This window comes from Centrocercus urophasianus, unplaced genomic scaffold, assembly GCF_019232065.1.
Source record: "Centrocercus urophasianus isolate 14NV4802_14NV808 unplaced genomic scaffold, USGS_Curo_1.0 seq_15, whole genome shotgun sequence".
In the NCBI taxonomy this organism is placed as follows: domain Eukaryota; kingdom Metazoa; phylum Chordata; class Aves; order Galliformes; family Phasianidae; genus Centrocercus; species Centrocercus urophasianus.
In genome coordinates this window covers 22987106-23005557 of record NW_024884697.1, presented here as the reverse complement: position 1 = coordinate 23005557, position 18452 = coordinate 22987106, and the positions used below count along the sequence as shown (strand labels likewise).

Here is an 18452-nt window from a genome sequence, read left to right as displayed (position 1 = left end):
CAAAAAGGTCTAAACCCAATGTGCCAAGCACCTAAACTAATCCACAAACCTGTGTGGTGCAGGTGCCTAAAGAGGCTGGATTTGGCTCACAGAGTGTTTTCATTCAGCTTTCAACTTCTTCCCATGACAATGCATACTCCAATCAATACTGATCTGCTTGGCAAAACATCTACTTCCTAAAAACAGCTAAAAACCTGGGGCCTGATATACTGTAGTATCCAGATAAGCAGAAACAAGCAAGACTGGAGACTCAACTCTTAAGGAACGACTCTCCATCAGGAAAGGAGAAGTGTGTCAACAAAACCAGAACAAAGTTCTCACAGGGCATTATGCACAGCTAGGACTGGACTTTTTTTATAACTTGTTTTAGAATAATTTATTTCCTAAAATTTTCACTTTATATTTGTTGAAAGTACCTCCAATTTAAGCAGCTGTTCCTTTGCTCTAGATCTCAGCTTCCAAAGCAGAGCCAAACATTCTGCCAGCCCTGTGAACAGTCTACTCTGCACCTAAACCTCAGCACCAAGTTCCAATCTTCTAGTTTTTCTTGGTGGAAGATGCAAACATCAAATCCAGCTCCTGTGAATTCACCACCTAATCAGTCTGCATAATGACAGTACAGCAACTTCAGGCAGAGAAAAATGAAAAAATGTTATGCTTCACAAACACAGTAATCCAGTTTAAAAAAAAAAAAAAAAAAACACAGAAAATCAAGATAATATAAAGCATTCAATAATTTTGAAAACACATCCTGGAAATGTAAATCTCTTCCTACATCATATAAATCAATTGGGATTTCAAAAATGAGCTTTTAAAGCATCATTCAATTCTGGTGTAAGACGATTGCGAGCCCAACAACCGAGACCTCACCACTTCAAACAGAAGCATCAACAGGGGTGCTGAAGACTGAAAACCAAGATTGTTCAGAGTCTGACATGAAGAATTGGAAATGAGAAAGCCTATTATTTTTATATATTAAATTACTATTTATTTCAGAACAATATAACAACAATTATATTTAAAACCAACACTAAGCAAACTAATCACGTCTAGAGCTAAGAAGTTTCTCCCGTGTTACTTCAACTGAGTCACTCATGAAAAATTTCTTCTACTTAGAAAGAGAACTTATTAGCAAGCTAGAATCAGTTATGGCACCTTCTGTCTTGTCAGAAAAGGAATTATTTTTGTTGAGAATGGTTCTAGAACTCCTACAGTAAAGCACTGTAAATATTTTTCCAACATTACGCCTCATACTTCTTTATTATACAAATAGAAATTCCATGAAAATATATTTAAGAACTATCTGCTGCAGTGATGTTATTTCCATTTGGAAATATTTGGAAACAAAAATAACATTTTCAAAAAACTCATCACTTTTTAAAAGAATTAATGGCTGTCAAAATATCAGTGGCTAAACGCTGCTGGACAGTCTGCGAGTTTATAATCAATCAGTTCAACATTTTCTACTATGTTAGTTTTTTTATGACTTAATGACTGATCTTCCTTCTCACAGAATGACTTTGAACAAATGGCGAGTAAAATCTTTATATAAGAGCAGGTAAACAGAGTATGATTTTAGTCTCAAGGTCAGATTCCTGAAATGCATGTCAAGCCATTTTTTATAAAGCTATGCAGTACTCGCCTGAACTGAAGTGCTGTCATATTTTTTGTATTTAAGTCTTCAATTACTTTCTGGTTTTGTGATCTATATAGGTTTCAAAATTTTTTGTGTGTGCTATTTTGTGTGGTACTTAGAATTCTATAGGATGATCATGTTACTGGTGTGTAAGACTGTACCTGAGTGTTTGCTTCCACTCCCTGCTCCTCATACACGCCCTGAACTAATTTTTTCTATTATTCCACTTATTTCCCATTTAATCTTTTTTAGCTGTCCTGCTTGAGCGTGTAAACTAAATACCACTTGCTATTGGCCAATGTAAAAAAGCATACATTTCTAACATAAAACAATGTGTGAAGCTTGAACTGGTCATCTTAAACTGAAATGAATGATTCCTTGATGAAGAATCAAAATCATTTTCCAAAAGTGCCTAACTTGGACACAGGAACCCAGATGACCAGTCTGCTTTTTCAGCTCAACAGCAAAGCCTCAATTTTAACAGGAAAAGCCCAGGTGCTGCCAGAAAATACGGATGTTATGATGCTTTGTACCCTCTGGCATGCCAGAACTTTAGCTCTCTGGTCTTGTAGCACACGTGCTAGTTTGCACCTTAATTCTCTTTCGGAAGTAAGTGCTTGCTTTGACAGAGAAATCTCAGAGACAAGTAGGCAGTACCAAAGTCCTCCATTAAAACATGAACACCTGGCTCTCCCAGCTCACCTTAATCTTTCAAGTGTTTCCCATTTCAAGAGCCTTACGCGTCCTCTCATCCCACAGTTCACACTTGGTATCACGGCACAAAAATCTAACTCAAAAAGCCTGCAAAGACTTTTTTGTAGGAACACAGCAATGGTTACAGAAACAGGCAGAGTGCCAGCATCAGAAGCAATCAGTATATTTAAGAGTGATTAAACAGGAGTGGAGAATGCAGTAGACAGAACCACAACATGAGGGCTAAAGCACAGTGTCACCATGATTCAGCTGCCTCCAGAGGATGGATGGCGACATATACAGAACGCACTTGAACCCTAGCACATTCTTCAGTCCAACTTACAACATAATGTCAAGTTTAGCCTTACAAGTTTAGCCTCCACATAAGGCAGACAGGTCTCTGCAGAGTTCTGGAGAAGGAAGAAATAGGCTAAGAAAACTGTCAAGCCACATATGTGGGCTTCAAGCACCTCCCTATACACACACTTTAAAGAGGAACTACACTCACTTTCCTAGATAGAAGAAAATTATGTAATGAACAGATCAGATACGAGGAGGAGTTTGTCACAAGTCCTATGCAATTAAGATAACGCCACACAACTGGTGATGAGAGTAGGAAGAGAGAAATCTAGCACACAGAGCCTAACTTGTGAGGCAGCTACAGCATGGGGATGGTGCAATATCTCCTAAACAGAGCAGTCTGACCCAAGCTGAACAAAGATAGTACAGCTAACAAAGGCTTCTGAAAGGCAAACCACAGTTCTGTGCTGAGGTCTGTTTTCTAAGTATCCAAGTGGTCTCACTCTTCAGAAACAATTCTATGGCTCTGGAAAGTAACATGAAAGAAGATATGAACACAGAATCTAAATCCAAATCCACAGCTCTCTTCTAGATAAAACATTCACACAACAAAACAGAAGGATAAGAGGTTTAAGAAATCTTAAGACACCTCTACCCTTACTACATTCTTCATTTTGTGGCAGACACAGGAACTGCTCTATGAGCACCTAGGAGACAGGTAAAATTTAATAATACTGTTTCTAGAAAAACAAGGAATCCAGAAATCTACATGAATTAGACGGACACAGACAGGTAGTTAATTAATCAGTTGAAAATTAAACCCATATGCAGAAATAACAGGCACCTCTGCCTCCTACTTTTAATTGCATTTTACTCTCATATTTGATAGCAGTACTAACAATCTGTCTTGTCTACAGACACAGAGGAGAATTACACAGACCATATTGTTTAGAGTTTGAAAGTGTCAGTGATGCTCTTGAAGCATGGGTAAGCAAACAGAGCAAGCTTATCAGAATAATTAAAGAACAAGTTAATACTGGAGCCAGAGAAGTCGCTTGATATAAACACACCTATTGAAACGTGCACAGCAGTGCAGGTCTGAGATACAGATAAAGAATTCATCACTCAAAGATGACCAAAATAATGACATAAGAATTGCAATATAACTGATAAAAAGATTTCTACAGCAGGAAGCTGTGCTTGTAATTTTCTTTGTATAAAATGCACCTACTTTCATTCCTCACGATCCACTAACAGGCATCCCATGAATGTTTATGCATAGGATGAGGTGCCAGAGAATCCAAATTTCATGCTATAGAAAATATTGCAGTTACCTTAAATAGTTTGCATTCCAGTTTACTTTCCATAGAAACGTGGTTATTACCTGACTTCCAGATTTGCTAATTCAGAAAGGTCTCTAAATCTTGTTTCTTCCACTTGCAGCTCATTAATGGCATCTAGGAGTTTCTGTTGATCTACGGGATTTGTAATACCTATCTAAATTCAAAAAGTAATTTCAGACATATGATTTAGTTTTAACACGCATTAAACATAAAACAGTTCAGTACTGCTCATTTTATGAATTTATAATTAGTAGTCAAAAGAAGTTACATTTAAGTAATCAACTATGTATGTTATTTCCAAAGGAAATTAGAATTAAATAAAAAAAACCATGATAATAACAGAAAATAAGACAAGAACCAAGTAGGAGCCAAACTGATCTTGCACAGGATACTCAAAAATCTGGGTATTAAAAAACATTAGCAGTAGTTTTTATAAGTACCCCCATGCTAGGATCTTATGCTTCACTAATTCAGAATCATCTAAACCATCTTACAGTAAGAAACAGCTAACCATAACAACAGTGATACAGTGTTAATAGTTTGCATTATTTTTTTCCTGAGCTAAGTCTGCATCAAATTGTAAATTAGAAAGAAAGAGTCCAAATTACAAGAAGGCTTTTATGTGCTTTTGGACATGTATTTTATTTCTCCTCTGTTTAGGGAAACCTGTCTTGCAAAGTATCATATCTCTTTCAAAAACCTTATTTTTTCAAGAGTTTTGTGGTACTACCTAGTATGAGCTAATGTTTTCTTACTGTTTACAAAACAAAGTGAGATCTAACAACTGCCATCTCATGACACAGCAGTAAGCTGACCTGTGAGCAGCAAATTTAAGCACAATTAGAAAAATCAAGTGAACTCTTCCAAGGTCAGAGCAGGAGTTACTCCTGAATATTAAATCTGGCCAAAGTGAGAACTATTACCATTGGAACTGATTTTGATTCATCTTCTTGTTCCTTGAACAAGCAAATAAGGATATAGCTTTCTCATCAGTGCATCAGACACACGTTCTAATTTGGGTTCCTACAAATAAAAGATAACTACATCGTTCTGTGAACAGATCAGTTGACTGAGCACTCACACAACACCTTGTAGATATGCCTTGTGAAGAAAGAACTGTCAAAGAAACTGTCAAAAGTCTACCATTAGCACAGCACTTTTTGAATTGAGAAGTACTAGGTGCAGAACTCGAGAAGAAAAGGACCAGTCCAAACCTCTTTCCAAAGCAGACAATTTTCTTTTCCAGACCACTTATGCTGAACAGGAAAATTTAGCCACAATCTGACCATTCATGCAATGATGAAATGGAACAAGATGCGTGTATGAATGGAACATGAACAGTCTGCGAAGCCCTTCTTCTTCCTCATGGATGAGAAAACCTTTAGGCTAGTAATTGTTCAGTTGTACTCTGCAGTCTACACAGTGCAACTACTATTTTTTAAGTGGCCATATGTCTAAGAAAGAAGTGTTGTATATGGATTTACTTATATCTGTAGAACAGACTACACATAGTCCAGATTTTTATTTCAGGTACGTAGACTTACTTTGTTTTTACTTAAGAATAAAGTAAAATGAAAAAAAAACAATAGCTAAAAACTTGCGTACCAGCATTAACATTCTCTGTCATCCTTCAGACAGAAATAATAGAAGGTGAGTAACAGACTGCCTCAAGTGAAAGATGGCATGCTTCTCAGATAACATACCAGAGAGGTTATATATGAACTCTTTGTCATGTTGCCCAAATGGTCACTATTTTTTATTCACTTTATTTTCTGCCAAGTATAAAATGTTTTTTTGTGTGTGGGAAGGTGGTCAGAGGAAGGAGAGTCTTGGCACTGTGATACAGAAGTATGCAGACTAGATAACTCTCCAATGATGAAGTTAAACTCCTGGCTTATATTTTGATGTGTCAAATTTTTACTACACATTCTCTAATCTGAAGAGGATGCCAATTTCTCTTCTAATAAGCTAACAGACAGTGAGACAGGAATTTTGTCAGTTCAAAACACATCAAGTACTCACGGCACTGCCTTATGAGACAAATACTCAAAAAAACATGCCTCTCCTCCAGTAAAAAAAAAAAAAAAAAAAAAAAAAAAATCTAAGTGTCATAAGAAGAACAAGCAGACAAAAAGCTCCAAATGTTGTATAGACTTGTCCCAGTATACTGAGCAGACATGTCTCAGTATGGAGCAGTTTATAACTTGAAGGAATGCAAGGATTTCAACTTGAAAGAGCCATTGTTTAGGCTCTGTTGTAGAATACAGATAAAGATATTTACAGAGAAAATATCTTCCCGATATAGTTTGATGGAGGAAAGTGTCTCATGTTAGTGACAGGATTTTTTCTCCAGTTCCTTGGATAAAAAGCAGCATGGTTCAGAGGCATCCATCAGAAGTCATCGTTAATCTTTGCAGTAATAAGATCCAGGCTATTTAAAAGAGCTGGCTGTTAGTGGAAGATCTGCCATCACACCAAAAACTTTCAACTCTGTTATGAGAAAACAGATTAAATTTTTTTCTACCAGCAGTAAGGGGAGAAATTGTTAGCAGAGCTCTAAAACTATAATCAAGAATTGATGATAACTTATGAAATGGTAATAAGCCAGGTGTGCGATGTTATTTTTTAAATTCTGACTTGGAGACTAATTGATTTACGTCCATGCACAAAATATGACTTATTTTCCAGGCACTGTTTTCTGCTGTTGCCAAGACAAGATGCAAAAAAGAATCCTGCTCCTAGAGAAGTTGTCTTCCTGAGCAAGAACAGCCAGCCCAAGCATCATTCCGGACTGTCCTTTGTATTAAGGAATTCCAAACACATCTGAACACTGAAAGAGAAGTTATCAGTTTGCGTGAAAAGTATTTTGTCTCATCAGTGAAGCTGAAGTATTTTAAGTAAGGCTCAACTATTCATTTCAGTCCATAATACTCTCCCCTCCTCCAACGCACCCTGGACAAAACAAAATAAAAATGATTGCATCAAAACAGGTGGTGAATTTTAATGCATACTCCATCAGATTTGCAGTTCAGTGCAGACATGAGAGCGAGCAGTTCACAGTCATGAGGAGAAAACCACAAAAATCTCTTAAGAATGAAACCCCTGTAAAGGGGGGCTTTAAGGAATCAAATAAAGCCCACACTGGGATGCTACGATCCACACAGGTGCTGATATGCCTTGTAATATTTATGTCTAAATCAACTCTTAAAAAAAATCTTGATTGATAAAACTCCCTATACATGAACCTTCTGAGAATACAGGTATTTCTGAGCTCTGTCAAAACACTGAAAATGCTAGCTCAGTGACAAGACAAATCTCCACGCAGGACAGCCTAGCGACATCAGCTCTGAAGGAACACCAATATCTGCAGTTATGTTTTGATCACTGCTGCTGGAATACATGCCTCCTTGGTACCACGAATGTTCTGGCACTGTTCCAGGGTAAAACAACTGGTTATCCAAACCAGAATAGAGGGGAAAAGAAGCTGACACTTAGGATGTACACAGATAGCATGAGTAGCAGGTCTGAAGGAGCTAACTGAACAAGGCCTCTCTGGTAACCCGGACCAGGTACAGACTGCTCAGAAAAATGCTGCAGCCTGAAGTACCTGTGCTGCACCAAGGAGACTCTATAGCACAATTTCATTTTGGCCTCTTCCTTTAAGTGAACAAAATCTTTCATTTTCCAGAGCAGTAATTTCAGTGAGGAGTTTAAGGAAAAAGCAACTGCCCTATTTCTATTACAAACTAAAACTTTATAAAAAAACGTATCGATTTCTCCTGGACAAGGGTGAAATACTGAGCTTCCCAAATGCAGTAGGCTGCAAGAAAGATTTTTTTTTTTAAAACTTAAAAAAAAAAAAAGAAAAAGAAAAAATGACCACCTTTAAAATGGATACATAGGATTATCTGCTGCTTATCCTAGCACTGATCTGCATTCAGGGAAAACACATCATAACAGTGGCAGTAACTAAAATTCAAAATTGAACTATTTCCCGCACACCCCAACTCCCACTTCATTACAGCAAAGAAACAGAGGGAACCTCCACAGTCAGATGTAGGCAAAGACGACCTGAGAATTCACCTCACAGAATTGAAGGCAGGTCTGTCAGATTACACAAAACAGTCGTCTACATTTACACAGAAATTGAAGAATTTGTCAAAGATTTTGAGAGCAGGTCTTTAAAGATGACTTTTTATAGTGGTTAGATATTAATAAAGGTAACATACTGAAACCATTTCTGAAAAAGAAGAAAACAATTTTTGAATTTTTTTAAACTAACCTGTATCATCTCTTCTTTTTGCATGGTCAGAAGCTGCCATAAGTATACATCTCTGTCCTACATAAATTAAAGGATTTTCTGTCACCAAAAATAGTTTCAAAAGAAAACAGTGCTTTCATTTTTTTTTTTTCCACGTACACTTTACTTCAGTTTTCATAAACAAAAACAATGACACCATATATCTAAGAAAAACAAGTGTCCTCCAGTTCAGAAATATCACATTGTGACTTATGCTCAAAATCAAAATTAAGCAATCCAGTCCACTGCAGTGGACCTTTACACTTCAAAGGTGAAATTTCACTTAATACATTTACTTAAATGAATGTAGAATTTATTTTGACATTTATGGTATGTTTCACAAAATTATAGATAGCAGACACATTATATCTTACCTTCAATAATCCTATTATGTGTTCTAGACCAATACCATGTAAAAACACTTCCATGGCATCTAAAGTTGAACACGAACTGTAAATACATTCAATAAAAGTTCAAAATGAAAACAGAGGAAATTAAAAACAAAGCAAAAATACACCCAAAACAAAACGCTACAGAAGAAATCCCAGACTGACACTGACAGATCCAAACCTCTACATTTTTACTGATAGTCTCTTGTAAGCATCATAAGCGTAACTTATAAAATTTTTTTAATTGCATTTTTGGTCTAGTGAGTAGAATTGACCATAAACACAACTGCTATTATAAATGAAAACCAATAAGTAGCAGAACGTTTCAACGTTTGAGCAACACGAGGACCTCAAAGTTGCTCACAAAAGCCTGAAAAATCTGGAAGTGGTGTTAAGGAAGATAAAACTGTGCATTCTTATCAGCCGATCATCATACAAACTGGATTCAGCCCAAAGTTGCTACTCTATCAGTTCCATTTAAATCAAAAAAGTTATCAAAAAAAAAAACAACACAGGAATGCGTATTTTGAAGACAGCAGAGATAAGTCTGATAAGAAATTCACTGTCAGAAGACTACTTTTCAGAAGGTAGACAAAAGAAACAGTGAAACTCATTTTAAGTTCTGAGCTCAACATCAGGTAAAACAGTCTATTCTTCAACCTACTAAAAGATAAAAAGATGAGAACAAAGGTCCAAACAACCAGATGAACAATTGTAATGAACAGAAGAAAAAAGTAGATCACATAAAGTGCAAAAAAACTACTGCAGTTGCTATAACAAACCTTTGCCGAAAACAAATTAAGAAATAGTTTGCTCTCTTGCTGTAGGCCCCCCAGAAAAATCAAGGTTTGCCTTCTTATCCTATCAAAGACTAAATTAAGTTTCTACTCTCAAATTGGCAGAAAACAATACAAATAATATTAAAAAAAATTCTTTGAAAATAGTTCAGAATGCCTAAGAAAACATTTCAGGTTTGCACACTGAGAATCTTGAAAATTCCAAGGATTTCTGCTATTTCGGTACATTTAACCCTTCACAAGGTATAGGCATTCTAAATCACCTAAGGAAGAGTTAATGCAGCTTCCACTTCATAGCAAGTCAATAAATCGTTGAGCGTAAGGTATGTTTCAGCAGAAAAATACGAGTTTAAAACTACTGTCTCTTCCATGAAGTTGTGCAGAATCATGTTATCCTCAACACAAACATCAACAGCCAGCCTCTGAAGTAAGCAATTCACAGACACATTCGCACAACGTACAACTGACACCCTCATACTGGGGAGAGGAACAGTATGTATGAATATAGAAGAACTACAGTGATCAGATCTTTTTATTTAAGCATTCAAAGCATGTATTTTACAAAGCCTTCGGGAGTCTTCTGGTAACTCAAGATCTCTGGTGCAAGCAAAGGACATTTTTCTTTTTGTGAATCGAAGAGAGAGCTATTCAGCAACTACATGTTTACTTGAAAGCCTCTGCACAAGAGAACTAGCCCAGGAGTTGAAGAAAACAAATTCCTTACAGATACGTTTTCCTCCTTTCAGAATCCAGGCATCTGGAGTCAGGACTGTTGTTCCACTAGATAGCAGAAGTCAGTGACTGAAGCCACCCTCACTATCTGATGTCTACAGAAGGCTGACACAAACATCTATGACAGTGGGGCAACATGCTGACACCCAGTACTACACGATGCATTAGGAAGGAGCAGATGAGAGAGGAAATGGAAACTGAGAAGACAAGTGGCAATGCTTGCAATGAAAACTACAAGGGCCAATGGTAGGAAGAAGGTATCCAACTCAAGGAGCTATGCTGCTGAAAGATCTCATCACAGCCAACAGCTCCCTCACAAGGGGAAGTGGAAGGGCAGGCGCTGATCTCTTTCTGGTGAGGGTAACAGGGCCCAAGGAAACTACATGAAACTGTGACAGAAGAGGTTCAGGCTGGATATCAGGAAAAGGTTCTTCTCCAAGAAGGTAGTCAGGCACTGGAACAGGGTCTCCAGGGAAGTGGTCACGGCACAGAGCTGCCACAGTTCAAGAAGCATCTGCACAATGCTCTCAGAGATCTGATTGGTCTTGTGTGGAGCCTGGAGTTGGACTCAATGATCCTTGTGGGTCCCTTCCAACTTGAGGATATTGTACCTCTTGACTATCATTACACAAAAAGAACAAACACATGTATATGTGTGTTTTCAAAGCTTATCAAGAGGACTAACCCTGACAGAACACCCTCTAGCCAGCATCAGGTTTCAACAGGACAAAATTCATTTGAATAACTGCTGCGTAGGGTTACTTCCTTATATCACTAGTAACACACAAGAAACAGAGAACAACACAGATAATTGACTTTACTATGCAAAGTCTTCAACCCTCAGCTTCAGAAAGTGCCTCTAAGATGATTGTGGTTGAAGCCCCAGAGGAAAAAAAAACATCTGATGTAAACGTTATTCTAGCAACAGAATCTGATTAGATTCTGTCTGACACTACCTGAAGCCTGAAGTGCTAATTAATGAACTACCATCAGCCTCATGATATGTAATTTAGTATTTCAAATTCCACATGACCTGGCTAAGCAGGGACACAATATTAAACTGACTAATCAGAACACACCACACAGAGCCTACGGGCACTGAGGATTGTTTTCTCAAGGCTATGCAGCTCAAGGAAGAAAATGGATGGTTTGCTGAGGACTTCTTAGCTGTATGTTCAATGACAAAACAGTACCAAAAACCTTCAAAGCAGGTACTGAAGTCAGCCACAGGACATCTGCATGCTTCAGAGTTAGAAGCATGCTTATAAAAGAAATTCTGGAGCTTAAATACTGTTCATACTTTACTTGGGGTTGCTTGGATGTATGGCTCTCCTCAAGGTGATGCAAGTATCTGAAAGCACGTGGAAAAATGGGGCACAGCTCTTCTTGGTGGCATGAATATGAGAACAGGCATTCAGTAAAAGTATCTGAAATTGAGTATCAAATGAAGATAACCACACAAGGAGTATCCAACAAAGGAGTATCCAACATAAAAATTTAACAGCACTGAAACACAGGTAAGTGCCATTGAACCCTGCCTCTACTATACTTTATGCCAACTGAGAGGAAAGGAAGACCTAGAGCATGCTCATAGCTTACAGTGCAAAGGAACCATGCAGTCCTGAAAAATGAATATTAACATACTTACTGTGGGCTCTTGGTAGTGCTTCAAATGATACACAGTGCATTTTAGTAAAACTTACTATGAACAAATACAATCTCTCATGAATGTTTATAAATTAAAATCACACCATGAATTTATTTACCTAACACTGTGGTCAGAGGCAGCTGTCAGAAATTTGTACATAGTCTCTTGCTTCACTGTCCCACAGTATTTCCCTTGCAAGTGATTTACAGTCAAAGAGAGTAAACTATAAATCTGAAAGAGCCAAAATGAGTTTGTTAGCATGCATAAAGAAATACACAGAAGTCAGACTACAAAGACTTACTTTATGAATTACTACATTGGGGGAACATGAAACATCTGCCACATCTTTTCTAATTCAAGTACAGTAAGGAGTTAAGACTAAGCTCTAAGAGTGTATCATCAGGAACATTTCTGGATGCAAAGCAAGTTTATATGCAACGCAGTCATAAAGGAGTTAGCAACTATTATTTCAGAAGCAGCAATACTCCAACAACTGTTTCCTGTTGTTTGTAGACAAGAGTACCACATACTCAATGGAGTTAAGTTTCCTAAGAAGCTAAACGTATAAAACTATTTTAACACCTCAGTTTCCAATGCGTACACGGACCCAACATTTAGCAGTTTACATCTGACAATTGAAGTTGACTATATTTGGCAGACAAGGATTCTTTCAACTGATTAAACAAGGAAGACTTCTACCAGGTATCACTACACATCAGTGATGGATTCAAAAAACTGCACTGCCCTTGCTAGATACTAGAAAAGCTAGCAAAGCAAGTAGAATCCTAGTAAAAGTATAAAAGTAAGGGACTGGTGAGATCACTTTTCTGAAATTCAGGTGACTAGCCAGCTTTTTGTCTATACACACACAGTGTGGATTGACTCTGGATAGCACATAAGTCCCCACTTAGCTGCTTGTCCATTCCTTAAAATGGGATAGGGCTGAACTGGAAGAATAAATGTGAGAAAAAAAAAAAAAAATGTTGGTCAAGATAACAGTATTTTAATTAGAAATGTGTACACACACACACACACACACACACACACACACACACACACACACAAATTCGTAACAAAAAAGCGATGCAAAGGCAAACACACCATCTCCCAGTTGCAAACTGATGCCCAGCCAGGCTCCAAGAAACAGCTACTTAACAAAAATCCCTCTGCTCCTCCCATGTTTTTACTGCTGAGCAAGGCTGTTACATACCAACATGGAATAACCCTTTGGTCACTTCAGCTGCCTCAGCTGCGTCCCCTCTCAGACCCTCACCTACCCTAGCCTGCTTGCTTGCAGGGCTTCCCTGACGAACACAGCAAAGGCCTTGTTGCTGCATAAACACTCAGCAACAGTTAAAATACTAGTGCATTATCAACACTGGTTTGGTCACAAATCCAAACCAGCACCACATAAGCTGCTAGGAAGAAAACTTCCACCCCAGCCAAACCCAATACAATATGCAAGGAAATAAACGTTCCCTCATATAGTTTCTGTTGCCAGAGCCTTTGACAACACAGAGGGGCTGTCAATGGGCTGAAGAGCAGACAAGCAGACTTCCAAGCTGGAACAAGCTCACAACCATTAAATATCACAGTAACATCTGCATGAGTTTGCAGTAACTCTGTAAAAGCTAACAGTTCACAGGTCAAGAAGCAAGACCCACCTCTCAAGTGCAAGGAGCCTGTATTCCCTCTATGTCAGACAGTCATGTTGTAAGACTATGTGGCCACAGCCTGCTGAACAAGTCATTTATCACAGACAGAAAGCATGTGGAGCCCCTTCCAATAAGCTGAGTTGACAGACTGCTGAGCCTCAGACACTGATCTTGCTAGCCTACGCTCTGCGCATAGTTACCATTTTTGCTCCTGCCTAGCCTTGTAATATGACAGGAGGAAAAACAGGAGAGGAAAAACAGTAGAAAAATCACTAAAGTGAATTACATATTTTTAAAGGGACACTAGAAAAAACACTAACAAGTTATCAGTAAGAGCAACTCAAAGCAAAACACACAAATCTGATTTGATTGATCCACCATGTACCATTTAGTATGGGCAATTAAAAGAATTATTTTAGGAGTACGTGTGCAATGTCTTCAGCAGCTTTCTTCAAACTGGTAATTAGTGACCGCTTTTCCAATGACCTGATGTGATCCAATGATCAATTCACATTGTTTTAAACTGTCTTCTGTCCAAAGAATCTGAGAATAGATTTGGAAAATGGCCAGTACATATCACTGAGTCTCTCTGCCCCTTTAGCTTTGGCCTTTTCACTTTCAGCTTCCAACAGAAATTATAAACTGCCAATTAGTTTGATATCTGCCTTCTCTCACACAGTTGGGCAGCCAGGAAAAAAGAAAACAAACAAAAACGAACACATGACTTTACTACTTCTCACGGCACCATTACTTACATTACTAATCCCTTGCTCTACATTTCAAATCTGAAGTCAAAGATTCTAAAAAGAAATAAGCCAAAGAAATGACAACAACAAAACACAAAAAAATGCACAACATTTAAAAGCGTTTAAAACTGTGGAAAGTTGGCAGGTGTTCAACTCGCTCCTGTATTGTAGTTACTAAAGTAAAAATTCTGCAGAAAACCATAGGATTAATAGCAGAGGTTCTAATGTCAAACTCAAAAAACAAACCAAACACTCCAAAATAAATACAAAAAACCCACAGAATTCATATTTCAAGAGAAATGAAATTAAGTACCTCTGAATGTTCATTGATTTTTGCTATCTCTGCTGCTGTTTTCTTATCCTTCGTCTGTACATTTTTGTCAGCTCCAAGCTCAAGCAACATAAAGACTACATTTTTATGTCCATGGTGTGCTGCCCATATTAATGCCTGCATGAAAAGCAACTTTGTTTTATCAAGCTTGCATACAGAAGAAAAAAAAAAATAGAGGTTCAATGAATAACACAAAATTTGTAACTTCATAACTTCTTACATGGCAGAATCTGAAGACAAAGACACAGTGCAAAACAATCTGAAGGTAGAGGGGTAGATGCACAATAAATAAGCTTGAGTATTTGCTTAAAGAAAGTATATTCAGAAAATAAGCCTACGGGCTCCTGCTTTTTTTTTTTTTTTTAATACTTTTAAATAATTAGTTGAAATATATACATAAGGAAACCACTTACTGAATATCCATTTTCATCTTGAGCATTTATGTGTGATCCATGAGCAACAAGAAGACTAACAACGTGAGGACAGCCTTTTCTAGCTGCATACATCAGTGGAGTCATTTGTTTCCTGGAAGGAACAGTGACAAGCATACCAAGCTGTTAAAATCCAGCTGTATGATCAGAGAGGGTACTTCAATTCTGCAAATACTCTCTTCTGTAGAGCCATTTTTGCCGAGAATGAAAGCCCATGGCACAGTGTTTATCTTTACCACAAGGTTCAATTTATCAGAACATAAGATTTAGTAACTGATTTACATCAGTTAGCATTTTTTATACATTTTAAGAATTGCTATTTATTTTCTAACTGAAAAGAAATCAAGAGTTAGTTACTGCCCTCTGCACTTAGAGGACATTCCCAGAAGATAGAGGAAACTTAGAGGAATCACTCCTGGAGATTAGAATATAAACTAATAGTTTGTACTTCCAGGAGAAGAAGTTAAAAATTATTTTACCACTTTCAAATTCAAATACTGCATTACATCAAATATTCTTAACACTTCTCAGCTATGAAAAGCTTTCTGGTTTAGAAATACATGAAATCTGTTTCTCAAGGTCATCTCTCTTGTTGCTACCACAGACCCAACGGCAGGCTCTCAATGAAAGCACATGAAGCAGCTTCGTAAAGGAATGAGCATAGTCAGAGATCACAGTTTCTATGTTAATAAAGCAGAGAATATCAGCTTATCACCCATTTTAAAATTCAGTTCAGAGAAAAAAAAAAAAAAAAGTGGCAGAGCATCACTTGTCACATAAAAAAATGTAAAGAACACAGCTTAAGTGATAAATTCTTCACACAGTTTATATGAAAGTTCTGGAAAGAAAAAAAGTATTTTTGTGGAGGACACGTTATAAAACATAATATTTCTCTTGTTAAAGAGGAATGAACAACTACATACATATTAAGATTAACAACTATATACATGCTTGCAAAACTCTGACAAAAACATTACCAGGAAAAAAAAAATCACTGGTCACACAACTATGGATAATGTGCAAAATAGGTACAGTGCAAAACCACAGCATGCACAAGAACAACCAACATTCAGAGCCTTCCTGAGCATACCTGAAAGAAGTCATCAGGGAATTACATAGAAATGCCATACTAAAAATGTTTATAAATACTGAAGGTAAATGTACATCAAAATACTTATGTCCTCGGCCTTTTCTTAATTTTCCATTCCCACAGGTATATTGACATTTGCTCTTTTACACATACAAAACTATTACTTGTAACTGCGTAAGTAGAAATTATAGATACCACCTTTCCCATTATTCTATTTATTTTGTTTATATCCCCAAATGTGATGACAACAGTCTATTACGCTTCCTCTTAGATGCTTGTAAGATGAAGCCATAGTGAACTGGTCTGATGTTTTTCAGAAACATATCTAAATTTATCTAAATATACATATTGCTCAAAAGATTCTGTTCAGAAAATATCTTTTTAGTAGCCTGATTGTTTCTCTATGGTGTAATAAGACTAAAGACTGACAAGCATGTAGTATTGCAGGAGAAAGCTGTTGAGTTTCTGGGTGCTATGAAGTAAACAGTTATAAGCCAAAATATTTTACTAACGGTGTTCAATTAAAAATGCACCATATCTTAAAACGTGTTTTTTTTTTCCCTAAAAAAAGCATTGCGTATTTCTAACGTATGGCTCTGCAAAAAAAAATCTGATGTAAAAGTTTATTCTACAACAACACCCTGCCATGAATGCAGATCTAGAGATAACTCCGTGACAGGAAGGTTGTTAGAGTTAGGGTAGTATGGTTAGGTTGCAGTTGGACTTGATGATCTTTAAGGTCTTTTCCAACCTGAGCAATTCTATGATTCTATGAATGCAATTTGGGACCAGAAATGTTTTCTGAAATGGTTTCTTACCAGTAATTTCAATGCCGACCACTAGAGGGACCCCAAAATACATATGTATACCTAGTAGATTTCATCAAACGCTGCCTTTCTATAGCTACAACTACGGCTTTGCTCATTCTTCTTCATTATTTCTTAATCTCAACGTCTGTTATTACCTGTCAGGATAACGTGGTACAATACAAGTGTAGTTAAAAGTCCACTGCAAAAATTTCAGACATACACAAAATGGAAACAATTTGACAATGTCCCACACGACAACTGAATCACAGAATTAAGTAAATTGGAAAGGACCTTAAAGATCATCCATTTCCAAACCCCCTGCCATGGGCAGGGCTTCATCCACTGTGTCAAGTTTTTCTGCATATCTCCAGGGATGGGGCAATCGGTTCCAGTTGTTTAAGTTCTCTAGACTCTAAGTTGTCTAAATTAGAGACACAGATTCAACAGACGGACGACTCAGTGGACAAGAAATTGGCTGGATGGTCAAACTCATTTTGATCAATGGCTCCATGCCCAGGTGGAGAACATTGATGACTGGCATTCCTCAGGGGCCAGTATTGGGATCAGCACAATTTAACATCTTAGTAAATGACACAGACAATGGAATTGAGTGCATTCAGCAAGTTTATAGACAACACCAAGTTGTGTGGTGCAGTTGGTGGTGCTGAAAGGAAGAGATGCCATCCTGAGAAACCCTGAGAAGCTTCAGAAGCTTGCCTGTACAAACCTCATTAAGTTCAGCAAGACCAACTGCAAAGTCCTGCATATGGGTTTGGGTAATCCCAACTATCAATAGAGCCTGGTGATGAACGGGTTGAGAGTTGCTCTGCAGAGGACTTAGGTGTGTTGGTTGATAAAGCTCAACGCAAGCCAGCAATGTGTGCTTACAGCCCAGAAATCCAACTGTATCCTGAGCTGCATCAAAAGAAACAAACATCAGGTCAAGAGAGGTGATTTTTCTCCCCTGCTCTCCTAAGAACCCATGTGCAGTACTGTGTTTGGCTTGAGAGCCCCAGCATAGGGCAAACATGGAACTAGTGGAGCAAATCCAGAGAAGGGCTAAAAGGATGATCAGAGCTAGAGCATCTCTCCTACAAAGACAGGCTGAGAAAGATGGGGATATTTAGCCTGGAGAAGAGGCTTCAGGGAGACATTACAGTGGCCTTCAAGTACCTAAATGGGGCCTAAAAGAAAGCTAGAAACAGACTTTTTGAACTTTTTTTTCCCCCCCAAAGAGCATAGTGGTAAGGATTATTGGCTTTAAAATAAGTGAAAAGATTTAGGTTAGACCTATGGAAGAAGTTCTTTACTCAGAGGGTTGTGAGGCAATGGGACTGGTTGACCACAGAAGTTGTGAATGCCCCATCTGTGAAAAGTGTTCAAGGCCAGGTTAGATGGGACTCTGAGCAACCTGATCTAGTGGAAGGTATCCCTGTCCGTGGCAAAAAACAGACTTTATAGGTCCCTTCCTACCAAACAATTCGACAATGCAAATGGGAATGCATCGTGATAGGGAAAAAAAAAAAAGTATATTATTCAGAAATAAGCAAAA

General features: G+C 37.7%; 1 protein-coding gene across 1 annotated transcript in view; it reads right to left on the bottom strand.

Annotated features, from left to right (window-relative positions):
* Positions 1-18452, bottom strand: part of ASZ1 (ankyrin repeat, SAM and basic leucine zipper domain containing 1) — a 36994-nt gene that overhangs the window by 4505 nt on the left and 14037 nt on the right. Inside the window, exons 5-10 of the mRNA XM_042816034.1 lie at positions 14984-15095; positions 14553-14687; positions 11957-12069; positions 8647-8722; positions 8255-8311; positions 4014-4126 (exon numbers count right to left, since the gene is read on the bottom strand). Coding sequence (XP_042671968.1) covers positions 4014-4126; positions 8255-8311; positions 8647-8722; positions 11957-12069; positions 14553-14687; positions 14984-15095 — 606 coding nt within the window. The remainder of the gene's footprint in view (positions 1-4013; positions 4127-8254; positions 8312-8646; positions 8723-11956; positions 12070-14552; positions 14688-14983; positions 15096-18452) is intronic.